This window comes from Mesoplodon bidens (genome assembly GCF_964165515.1).
Source record: "Mesoplodon bidens genome assembly, chromosome: 2".
NCBI lineage: Eukaryota > Metazoa > Chordata > Mammalia > Artiodactyla > Ziphiidae > Mesoplodon > Mesoplodon bidens.
In genome coordinates this window covers 165238797-165251923 of record NC_138177.1, presented here as the reverse complement: position 1 = coordinate 165251923, position 13127 = coordinate 165238797, and the positions used below count along the sequence as shown (strand labels likewise).

The 13127-nt window shown below is 39.8% G+C and overlaps 1 protein-coding gene across 2 annotated transcripts in view; it reads left to right on the top strand.

Moving 5' to 3' along the window:
* Nucleotides 1-12424, top strand: part of STX12 (syntaxin 12) — a 35241-nt gene extending 22817 nt beyond the window's left edge. Inside the window, exons 5-9 of one of the 2 annotated variants that reach the window (XM_081226376.1) lie at nt 3546-3589; nt 4910-5015; nt 8481-8553; nt 9826-9908; nt 11191-12424. In XM_081226376.1, the coding sequence (XP_081082502.1) occupies nt 3546-3589; nt 4910-5015; nt 8481-8553; nt 9826-9908; nt 11191-11283 (399 nt within the window). In that variant the 3' untranslated portion in view covers nt 11284-12424. The remainder of the gene's footprint in view (nt 1-3545; nt 3590-4909; nt 5016-8480; nt 8554-9825; nt 9909-11190) is intronic. The other variant, XM_081226377.1, reaches the window with a different exon arrangement.
* Nucleotides 12425-13127: the final 703 nt, after the last annotated feature.

Below are 13127 nucleotides of genomic sequence, written 5' to 3'. Positions count from 1 at the left end.
TAGTTGCATTGTGGAATCGAAAACCATTGTCAATGACTTGTTCATACTCTGATGCATTAAAATCTTGGTCTGTCTTATGCTTTTATTGGATCTTTTATCTGTGCATGATTTTTATAACATCATGTATTTATCATTTGGAAAATATTGGTTCCGTGACTTATGCAGGTCTTCTAAATGTTGATATATTTCATTTTACAATATCAAAAAATCATGTATTATCTTCAGCTTGACCAGAATATTTAATATTTAAATATTGAGAATCTCTCAAGTTCACAAGCAGTAGATACAAGTTTTCCAGAATTCTTTTTTTTTTTCTATTTGAAAGCTCAATTTTTATCACTGGCAACAAACACTGTCCATTATTTTCCTTGAAATGACAGGCTCACATTGTTTATTTTGAAGAACTTGTCTTTTGAATACCCATCTGAGGAACCATAGATTGTTAGTTATTCTTTTATATATATCATATATAATATATGTTTGTGTATACATATATATACACAAATTGTATTAAAAGTTAATATATTTTAAAAGTTTTATATATAAGTATAAACTATATTGAATAAGTAAAAATGCTATTCCCTAAAAAAAGTAGCTAGTTCACCCAGCAGCTCAATTACACAAGTGCTTTTACTGGAGACAAACATCGTATTGCTGTTTGTAGCAGGAGGGCTTTATGTATACTTCCCATTTCATCATACAGAATATTAAAAAGACATGTACTGAGATTTAGTTAATTAATAAATTTAATGGCTTCATTAAGGACGAACTGACTTTTATCCCCCTATGTGTGGTGATAAAGAATAGAAAACTCCTAGTATGGTTTGGTGCCACTGCCTTGATTTGTGTTAAAGTGCAAGTGGTAGTTTTTTCCACCTTTGTTTTTGTCAACACAGTGAAAAAAGCAAATAACATCTTAGTATTGCTTTGAATAATGGTCAAATGGACCATTTTTAGTAGTCATGGAATTACAGATTAAAACCACCCTAAGATACTATTTCATGTCCAAAAGAAGGGCAGAAAAAAAAAAAGGCAGAAAATTTAAATTCTGTGAACAGGGAGGGTTGTTGCCATGGATATGATGCACAGGAACTTTCCTGCCTGGCCAGTGGTAGTATGAGTTGGAACAACCACTGGAAAACATTCTGGCTGCAACTTCAGAACACACGCACACCTTATGACCCAGCAGTTCTATGCTAGAGAACACTGTAAGTCTGTACCAGGGTATGTGTACAGGCGTGTTCATAGCAGCATTATTTGTAGTACTCAAAAATCGGAAACATCCAAATGTCGATTAACAGTAGAAGAGATAGGGCTTCCCTGGTCGTGCAGTGGTTAAGAATCCACCTGCCAATGAAGGGAACATGGGTTCAATTCCTGGTCCGGGAAGATCCCACATGCTGCGGAGCAACTAAGCCCATGCGCCACAACTACTGAGCCTGCGCTCTAGAGCCCGTGAACCGCAACTACTGAAGCCCACATGCCTAGCGCCCATGCTTTGCAACAAGAGAAGTCACTGCAATGAGAAGCCTGTGCGTGCAACGAAGACCCAACGCAGCCAAAAATAAATAAATAAATAAATAAATAAATAAAATCTATTAAAAAAAACAAAAAACACTAGAAGAGATAAATACATTGTGGTACTATAATATCTTACTACCGAGAAGATGAACCACAGTTACATTCAGCGTCAAGGATGGATCTGGCATAATCTAAAGTGATCCAATCAAAGCATGTAAGAATACAAACAGTATAATTCTATTCATATAAAGTTCAAAATCAGGCAAAATGATATTAAATAAGGATACATATCACTGTTTTAAAAATACAAGGGACTTCTCTGGTGGCGCAGTGGTTAAGAATCTGCCTGACAACGCAGGGGACACAGGTTCGAGCCCTGGTCCAGGAAGATCCCACAGGCTTTGGAGCAACTAAGCCCGTGCACCACAACTACTGAGCCTGCGTTCTAGAACCTGCGAGCCACAACTACTGAAACCCACGTGCCTAGAGCCCATGCTCTGCAACAAGAGGAGCCATCACAATGAGAAGCCCGCGCACTGCAATGAAGAGTAGCCCCTGCTCGCCGCAGCTAGAGAAGGCTTGTTGCACAACAACGCAGACCCAAGGCAACCAAAAATAAATAAATACATTAATTAATTTTAAAAAACATATAAAAAATACAAGAAAATGATGATCACAAAGTCAAGATGATGGTTACTCTAAAGGAGAGGAAGGTGGTTGTAACTGGAGAAGGGCACATAGGTAGGCTTTAGGACACTAGCAGTGTTCTGTTTCTGTTTCTTTTTTTTAATTTATTAAATTTATTTATTTTTGGCTGCATTGGGTCTTTGTTGCTGCGCATGGGCTTTCTCTAATTGTGGCGAGTTGGGGCTACTCTTCATTGCTGTGTGCAGGCTTCTCATTGTGGTGGCTTCTCTTGCTGCGGAGCACGGGCTCTAGGCTTGCGGGCTTCAGTAGTTGTGGCACGCAGGCTCAGTAGTTGTGGCTTGTGGGCTCTAGAGCTCAGGCTCAGTAGTTGTGGCGCACGGGCTTAGTTGCTCCACGGCATGTGGGATCTTACCGGACCAGCGCTCAAGACCCGTGTCCCCTGCCTTGGCAGGCGGATTCTTTTTTTTTTTTTTTTTCCGTATGCGGGCCTCTCACTGTTGTGGCTTCTCCCATTGCGGAGCACAGGCTCCGGACGCGCAGGCTCAGCGGCCATGGCTCACGGGCCCAGGCGCTCCGCGGCATGTGGGATTCTCCCAGACCGGGGCACGAACCCGCGTCCCCTGCATCGGCAGGCGGACTCTCAACCACTGAGGCACCAGGGAAGCCCGGCAGGCGGATTCTTAACCATTGTGCCACCAGGGAAGCCCTTGTTTTGTTTTTTGATATGGGGAAAGAGTAAAAATGTTTTTTAAAAAAACCCACAGTGTTCCTCTGGGCAGGTAGAATTTTGAAATTTTCTTTATTTTGCTTATCTTTTTAATTATTGTTATCATAAAAAGGGACAGCTTTTTAAAAATGGGAAAATATTGCTCTTTTAACATTTTTTCTTTGTTGTTAAATTACAAAAGTAATACATAATTAGACTGATTTTTTTAAGTCAGTTTGCCACTTTAGTACCTAATATGCTTTAAATGTCCATTAAAAAAATCTTCACATGTTCTGAAAATTTGTTTCCTTGCAAATTTTCAACTCCTTCCCTTAATCCACCTGCCTCCAAATTTTAAGATAGGTTATCATCATTATTAATTTTTATTCCTTTCTCCTATCCATGTTTTCTCTGTCCTATTTAGTGTGTTTTCTGTTCTGAATCCAAATTGGAATGCAGATTTGCTTTCAACTGCTTCACACCCATTTCCTGGTCCAGTCAGATTGCCAGAGCCCTGTGTCATCTTACAGAGTCTGTTGGAGCCAAGGGATGTTACTTCTTTATACTGTAGCTAAAGGAAGCCATTGTGTGTGTGTGTGTGTGTCTGTGTGTCTGTCTGTCTGTGACATGTTTCTGGATAACAGCAGCAATAATGCCATCTGCTTTCTAGGTGGAGGAGAGGCAAAGAGAGGAGCAGCTCGTCTCATTTGACAGGTAAAGGAATTATTCTAATGTAGAGAGTTGAGATGGGATTTTATACTTTATACTTACTTTTAATTTTAAAAATCAGTGAGAAAAAAGGAGGAAAATGAAAGGGAGCCCTGGAGTAGGTAATTTATAATCCATCAAATAAAAAAGTCAAAACTCTGGGCTTTTCCAAGATCTTTGAATTATGGAAGGAATAATTTCAAAGTGAATAAAAAACTTCCAAGAAATCTCTGATGTCTGTGTGTTGGGGAGAGGATGTGGCTCAATAAGAATAAGTATGAGCCCCCAAATCTACGGATTTGGAGGTCTAAATAATTTTACCTCGAATTCAGATTTAAATTCTTCAAAGTTCTTGGGTCTCTGTTTACTCATCCCTAAAATGTAGGCAACCCATCCTTCTAGGAGTATTAAAATAAAAAGCAAATAATTTGTATCTGAAAAACATCTCCTTTCTTAACTTCTCCAAACTGAATTAACTAATTCCATAAAAATGTACTGATGGTATTAGTTGAGAACATAAAATGTTTTCTTATAGGTATGTATCTATCTCCGCCCCACTATACTGTGAGCACCTCAAAGGCCTGGGGTGCTGTCTTATTCAGTTTTGTATCTTCATCACATGGAGGAAATTCTTTAAATATTGTGGAGATGATTTGTGATTTATGTGTACTGTTGGAAAATGCTTAATACTGAATTTTCAAAGTGTTTCATTTCTAGTATAAGATGTCATATGCGTTTCTTTAAATATGGTACCTGAAAAGAAGAGTTATAACATCTCACTAGCTTTTTACTTTGGTTTTCTGTCAAGAGACATTTAACCTAAAGCATAACCTCAAAGAGATTCTTGAAAACCAGGGGATGTGATTCTATCGGACTAATTGGTGAAGCACTCACAGGTCACTTAACCTGCTCTCCTCCACCTGTCTAGTACCCAAGATACCAACACAGCTTGCACATTGAGAGTACCCTGGGAGAGAATGGGCCAGTGTACTTTGTTGATTTCAAATCTCTGCCCACTTCTGTCTAGCAAGTCCTAGCAAGATTGTAGAGTGTACCCCTGAAGGGAAACAGCAAGGAGTCCCATCCCCCATAATTCTGCTTCCTCTTAGTTTTGCCCAGGAAAGCTGAGACTTTGTTTTCTTGATATTACCAACTCTTTGCCTCTGGATGTGAAGAATGTGGCCTCCGACACTTGTATTGATACCAGAGGTGTTGGAACCCTGGTACTGTCTTTGGGCAGGCTCTGCTGGCAGCAGAGGTGATGAAGATATGTCTTATGCACACCTTAGAGAGGAGGAATCAACTAGTGTGCTTGTCTCCCTGCAGCCATGAGGAGTGGAACCAGATGCAGAGCCAGGAGGATGAGGTAGCCATCACTGAACAGGATTTGGAACTTATTAAAGAGAGGGAAACGGCAATTCGGCAGCTGGAGGTGAGAGCTAAGTCATGTTTTTTGTTTGACTCAATGTAGATGCAATCTCTTAATTCACCTGGTTTTTCTCGCAGTGATTATGAAAAAGGATGAAATGAGTTGTTGTATGGCTAATGAGACATATTATGTCTCAGCGTAATCACGGTGAATTTGAACTACTCTTATGTTGGTATTGGCCATGGCGCCTGAGAACACCCGACTCCTCTCCTCAGTTACTATATCTTATATGGTCTCCATGAGACTATGCACAGAGAACAGAGCAAGGCCAACAAATATTTTATTGCTCATTAAGACTTTGTCCCCAAACCTCAATGCCAACCTCTAGGTTAGGTAGGGCTCTATGGAGAGCCCTTTGCTTAGTCTGAATAGCCCAGAATAAAGATAGGCCAAAAAGGTTTGCTCCATTTTTGTGTATCCCAAAGTCCACTCCCAAGTTTTGGATATCACGTCAGTGAGAGAAATAGGAAGAGTTTTTGAGGTGGGGGTTGAGAGAGTGGTCTCGAGGCCTCTCTTACCTGAGTTCCCAACTTTAATCTTGCACAGTGACCAGTAAGATATCCTTAAACCTGAGTACTTTTCTCCTCCATGGAGATAGAAAACTGCCATCCCTGGGGCAGTGGGGAGGGGAGGGTTGTAGAGAGGAGAAACTTGGAGCTCCTCTTGACCTTCATCTGTGGCAGTCGTTCTGAACCATGACTGCACTTTAGAATCACTTGGAGATTTTTTTTTAATTCCCCAGCTCTCCTCCTCCACTACCAATTACTATGTTTGGACTGTATGATTTTCCTATTTTTCATAGATTAAAAATGGGCAAACATCCACAAGAGGCCCTGGCCGTGGACACTTTTTTCCTTACAGACTTCTCAGGTGATTACAATGTGCAGTCGAGGTTGAACCCCACTGCCCTAGAGCCCATCAGTGTCTGTTTTTGTTTTTTTTTTTTTGCGGTACGCGGGCCTCTCACTGTTGTGGCCTCTCCCGTTGCGGAGCACAGGCTCCAGACACGCACCCTTAGCGGCCACGGCTCACGGGCCCAGCCGCTCCGCGGCATGTGGGATCTTCCCGGACCGGGGCACGAACCCATGTTCCCTGCATCGGCAGACGGACTCTCAACCACTGCGCCACCAGGGAAGCCCCAGTGTCTGTTTTTTTGATGGGACAGCTCATCCTCAAGTTTGATTATTACCTTCAAAAATGTCATGTCTTTTCTCTGTTTCACCTTCAAAAATGTCATGTCTTTTCTCTGTTTCACCTATTGCTACTAATCATTGACTTGGTTCTTTAACATGAGAAATCCTGTTATAGCAGGAGTAGAGTGAGATATATGGAGCTAAGGAGAAGAATGTAATGTAGTAGATGTGTAATGGGCACTTCACATTCAACGGAATTAAGGCCAAATTCCTTAGCTGGGGCCGGATTTTCATATCCAGTCATTTCCTGCATCTAACATACAAACCCCATTCTAATGGTGAAGCATCACACTCCTGTGTGTCTCTTCTACTCTCACACTACACTTCTGACACTTCTGGCCCCCAGATGTGTGGGCTTTTTCCCACATCAAGCAGTTCTGCCACACCATCGGGATGTCCTACAATTCAACTCAATTCTGACACTATCTCCCTGGAGTTAGCCTCAGATCCCACAAGACTGACCCCCCTCCCTGTGACTTCAGATGCCACTCGCAAATGCAGGTCGTCACCTGTGCTTCTGATTGACAAGCTGGAAACTGGAGGTTCTCATGACCCCGTCCTTGGGTTTGATTAATTTGCTAGAGCTGCTCACAGAACTCAAGAAAACAGTTTACTCACTAGATTACCGATTTATTATAAAAGGATACAGCTCAGGAACAGCCATATGGAAGAGATGTATGGGGCAAAGTATGTGGGAAGGGGTACAGAGCTTCCATGCCCTCTCCAGGTACACCACTCTCCCCAAATCTCCATGTGTTCACCAATCAAGAAGCTCTCTGAACCCTGTGGTTACATGGGTATGATTGATTAAATAATTGGCCCTTGGTGGTTGATTTAACCTTGAGCCCTCCTCCCCTCCCCAGAGGTCAGGATTGGGGCTGAAAGTTCCAACCATCTACTCACCAAGTTGGTTCCCCTGGCAACCAGCCCCCATCCTTACGGGTTTTCCAAAAGTCAAGTCATTAACATAAACTTAGGAGTGGTTGAAAAGGGCTTGTTATGAATAAAAAAAGACATCTTTATCTCTTTTATCACTTAGAAAATTCTAAAGTTTTTAGAAGCTCTGTGCTGGGAATGGGACAAAGACCAAATACATATTTCTTATTATGAATCACAGTATCACACCTTATGTTATAGCCAAACTGGGCTCTTTGTTCTTTAACCCAGTTACCTTTCTGTGTATATGGCTTCTCTTTTGCTGTAAGGCACAACTCAAGTCCTACCTCTTCTGCCATAGTCTTCCTCCTCTGCTAGACTTCCTATACCATTTATTAGTCATTTACCATGTAACACCCTTTCTTCTTATTTATCTTATTGTGTACTGATCCCTCCCTGCCCCCCCCATTAGCTATTCTTAAGCCTTTTTATATTCACAGCAATTAGCAGACTCTCCCAGCTATAGTAGACTCTTAGCAAGTAATTGAGGTTCTGGCAAGAGCTATTCTTGCAAGTTATGATTAGGAAGTCATTGCTTTGAAGGCATCATTTTGTATGATAGCATTCTGAGAGGCAGTACACTACAGTTGAAAGAGCGTGGGCTTTAGGGATATAATCCTGGCTGCAATGCTTAGTTTCCTCACTGACGAGTTGTATGACTAGACAAGTTACATAACCTCTCTGAGCCTCATCATCCTCAAAGATACTTAATTCATAGAGTTACTGAATGATTAATTCAAGTATCAAGGAGGCATAGTAACAAAAGATCATGAACTTTTAATTCTCAGTTCTGCCACTTGCTAGCTGTGAGACCTTGGGACAAGTCATTAAACCTCTTTGAGCCGTGATTTTCTCTTCTGTAGAATGGGGATAATACATGTCTCATTGGGTTGTCATGAGGACCAATTAAGTAATAGTTAATAATAGCTGACCCTTATGAAGTGGTTATTTCACAGTTCTAAGAACTTTTTATTTAGTACTTCTGAAAATCCTATGAGATGGGTACTGTCATTGTCCACATTTTAGAGGGGAGGTCCAGAGAAGTTCTTAATTTAAGGTTGGACAACAAGACTGTGGAGGATTAACAGTCCTCTGTAGCTGACAGTCAGGCTCCAAGAGACTGTGCTTTTAATTACCTACCTGGTATAGTACTTGGCACACAGTAGTCATTTAGTAAATGTTAATAATTAACTTTTTTTAATTTTCTGTTTATGGAGAAAACGTGATTTGTAAGCTTTAAAAACACATGTGTTGTTACTAGACAAAACTTTAGGTAAGTAAGAGGAAATGAATCTTCTAACATGTTGCTTAACGTTAATTGTCTTTTTGTGTTCCTTAGGCTGATATTTTGGATGTCAATCAGATATTTAAAGATTTGGCAATGATGATCCATGACCAAGGTGATCTCATTGGTATGTATTATTGACACCTTTAACATGAAGGTGAGTTGACAGTATTTGTGTGCAAAGAAGTCTTAGGAATTTTGGAATACCTTTAAACATCATTAAATTCGTTTTCTTAGCAATTTTCTTATGTTGTCAAATGTGTAAGTAAAATGAGGCTTCCATGAATAGTCAGCTCCATTTACTTGCCATAGCCTCTTGGTAAGTCTTTGGCTGTTTAGGGAAATATTAGCTGTCAGCTTCCCAGTTTTTATCTCCAGAAACTTGCACAACTATGGGCTTAGAAACACTTTTTTTAAAGCTTTTTATTTGGAAATAGTTTCAAGTTTATAAAAAATTGCAAAAATGAAAATAATAAGGAACTCCTTGGGCTTCCCTGGTGGCTCAGTGGTTAAGAATCCGCCTGCCAATGCAGGGGACATGGGTTCGAGTCCTTGTCTGGGAAGATCCCATGTGCTGTGGAGCAACTAAGCCCGTTTGCCACAACTACTGAGCCTGCGCTCTAGAGCCCGTGAGCCACAACTACTGAGCCCACGAGCCACAACTACTGAAGCCCACGCACCTAGAGCCCCTGCTCCGCAACAAGAGAAGCCACTGCAGTGAGAAGCTGGCGCAACGAAGAGTAGCCCTCGCTTGCCACAATTAGGGAAAGCCTGTGTGCAGCAACGAAGACCCAACACAGCCAAAAATAATTAAATTAAATAAATAAAAAATAAGGAACTCCTTTATAAATTTTACCCAGATTTACCTCTTGTTAACGTTCTACCCCACTTGCTTTTTATTTGCGCTCACTCTTTCTCACTCTGTGTATATACCTGATTTTTTTTCTGAACCATTTGTGGGTGAGTTATATACTTCATAACCCTCCACCCCAGTATTTATTTCCAAAGAATAGGGCTATTCTCTTATGGAGTTAGTAACTTTTTTTTTTTTTTTTTTTTTTTTTGCCGTACACGGGCCTCTTACCACTGTGGCCTCTCCCGTTGTGGAGCACAGGCTCCGGACGCGCAGGCTCAGCAGCCATGGCTCACGGGCCCAGCCGCTCCGCGGCATGTGGGATCTTCCCGGACCGGGGCACGAACCCGCGTCCCCTGCATTGGCAGGCGGACTCTCAACCACTGCGCCACCAGGGAAGCCCTGGAGTTAGTAACTTTTGATTTCATGCCTGGATAGTTGGAGTGATGGTGGTGAACCAGGACCCATAGCATCATAATTGTCTTCAGTTTGCAGTCTTGAGACATCTGAGTGTGGTAAAACATCCACTGCCCTTCTTTTTTGCAGACAGCATAGAAGCCAATGTGGAAAGCTCAGAGGTGCATGTAGAAAGAGCCACTGATCAGTTACAGCGAGCTGCTTACTATCAGGTAAAAGCAGGTACAAAAGAAAGTCACTCTGTGCTGTAGACTTTTGCTTAGACTTAAGCTGGAGACAGATAGTCATAATTGCAGTCCCAGCTCCATTTTTAGTATTTTTCTTTGCAGAGAGATCTACAAAAAGGCATCAAACTTTGAATAAACTGACATAGAAGCCTCTTAGCTACAAAGCTAACCATGTAAGCTAGCATGATACCTAATCTGGTATAAGGCCACGTTTATAACCTAAACAGCTGAAGTTTGTTTCAATTAGGATAGTAATAGGTACAAAGTAGAACTTCGCAGATACTTTATGTTGACTGTTGCCACAGAGGATGGACAAAGAATCAACTCCAACGGCTATTTATGAATTAATAGGGACTTATCATTTTGGGGTTATTGCATATGAATAAACAGGGGTTAATCGTTGCACTTTCTGTAAAGTGATATTTTTCTACATATGAGTTGAAACTCTAGTTTTATGACTTTTATCTGGGTCTTTACCTCAGTTTACAAATATTGTGAATGAGGTCCCTCTCATTTCTCCTCAATTTGGTGTTGCATGGCTTTTTAGAAATGAATAGCATTCAGTCAGTCACCATGTTCCTAAGATAGCTCTATTTCACCTGGGACTGTTCTTAAAGAAATTCATATTTAATAATAGTGTTTTCTTTTAAAACTGAGTGATGACTTTAATATCCAACAGTAAAGGAACAATTAAGTAAATTATGTACATCCACTCAATGTTATGTGGGAATTAAAAGAGATGTTTATGAAGAGTTTATAATATCAAAAATTTTATGCTAAAATATTAAGTGATAAAAACATCAAACATCATACAGTATGGTCCCAATTATGTCACATAACAATATGCATAGATAAAAGATCAGAAGGAAATACAATCAAAATGTCAACTGTTTTATTATCTGTGGGTGATTATTTTCTCTTTTGCTTGTGTGTATTTTTTACAGTGAACATAAAATTTTATACTAGGTATAAAACCTTTATTAAAATACACATGTACAGATAACTTATTTTATTGCAAATAATGCCTAGCAACATAGGTATAAACAGTTTCTTTGCAAAATTGTATTTGGGAGCCTGGAATTAGAACTTGCGCTGCTGCCTAGCACTGGTAACTTGAGATTTTTGAGAAGGTGTCCGCATAGTCATACATGGATAGAGTTAATTTTGAATTACCAGGAGGCAGATTGATGAAGCACTCTTGGAGTCTTAGATTGAAACATTTTTTACTTGTTTCATGAGTGTCTTCTTTACATATTTCTCTCCTCAGAAAAAATCTCGCAAGAAGATCTGTATCCTGGTGCTTGTCCTGTCAGTGATTATTGTAATCTTGGGACTTATTTTGTGGCTAGTTAATAAATGAAGTGATTGCCTCCGAGCCTTCTCCTGCTGAGCTGTTCTCAAGGGCAAGTGCTTGCTGGAGTTTTGCCAGAACAAACTGATCACAAGAAGACAGAATACACCAGAATGTCCTGTAATAATTTAGTTAGAAACTAACTGCTAACTAGTCCTTGGAATTAGTGACCTGTGGAGACAGTATTTATCAATTTATGTATACATTTTATTGATTTCTCAAATTAAGAATTAATTTATGTGGATTTTGCTTTCTCTTATATTCTGATTGCCCTTCGTCCCAAGTGTTTACTGAAAATTACATTCTAGATATTCTTGTTTTGGTAGGTAACACTATAGTCTTGTAATATTGTCTTTCTATGTACATACAAGATTTACCTTTTTACTAGCAACTGAGATAGAATTACTTTCTGTCACCCAGCATATTGGAGTCTATCAGAAACTGTATAATAAGCCAGCAATTTTTATTATTTAATATTTTAGTTTGAATTTCTAAGAAGCCTGGCCCCTATATGCTTTGAAAGATTTTGGCAATGTATTTAACTAGAGAATAAAAAATTGCACAGGTGATCCAGATTAAATGAGAAGTAACTAGTTGAGCTGGTCAGCTGTTGGGGTGTGTGTTAATCTGGGTTTAAGTTTATTATCTGCTAGTGTCATCGACTGCAGTTCATCCACATATACACTAAACCATCTTGTTCACTTTTTGAAGAGTTTAATTTAATTAACATTATGATTCTCTGTGGGGTTCCTCTCCCACCCGTCTGTATAGAAGGGGAGAATTAGACAAAGCGTTCTTCTGGAGAGCAAATAGGAATTGTTTGGAATGATTTAATCTTTTGTTGTTGTTGCTCAGTTGTGGTTCTGCATTCCTGGTAAATGATGAATGTTGCCATCAAAAGGCTGCCCCCTACCCTAATAAAGTTTGCTGGGCATTTGATGGCAGGAAGATTTTAAAAGCTAGACTGAAGTTGGTTTAAAGTTTAGTCCTGTGAACCTGGCAATAAAGCAAAGGTTCTTTTTTGTAAATAATACTGGTTTGGAATAGTGCTGTTAGACTTATCCTAACTTATGAACAAGAGATTAATCTCTCCATGCATAGTTTTAGACAAAAAATGTTTCAATAAAAGATTGCTGTCTTGTAACATAAATGTTGTCCACTCCCCTTTTTCACAAGTTTAGGGAAGTTAAAGGGAAAGTAATTTCTCTAGGCTCTCACATAAATGTGAATTGGGCCAACAATTTCAGTTCATCCTTTAGTGAATCAGAGGATCTCACTACCCTGGATATATTTATACTTATTTCTTCCATTCCCTTTAATGTTACTTAATCTTCTTTTACTAAACTAATGTGAACAGCAGGGAAACAGACCTAAATGCATAAGTTTCTTTGCACTCTTGCAGCATTCCACCCACATAAGACAAATAAACATTTGAAAAGCTTTTGTAGTAAGTTTTTATGAGTTAACATCCTAATGCAGTAGATATTGGGTAATGTGCTGTCCAGAGAAAAATTGAGACCTGCAAGAAGACTGGAGATCAGGTGAGGATTGGTTTAGGGGTGGAATAGGTCCTTTCCTTGAGGAACAGGATAGAGCTATTGGGGCGTCACAGTGGCCCAAGCAGCAGCTTCAGAGGTAATTCCTTGGTTATACAATCACTGCCCCTTCAGCTCTAAATTACCGTTGGACTTGAATACATCATTTGTAACATTCCAGGCAAGAAAAAAGTCTTGACTGTAAAAAAAAATACCAAACAAACAAACAAAAAAACACGAAACCTTTCAGTTTGGGTAAAATGAAGCCACCATAGTTCTGTTCTATGTTATCCAATGGTGGTAATAGTAGTCATGGGT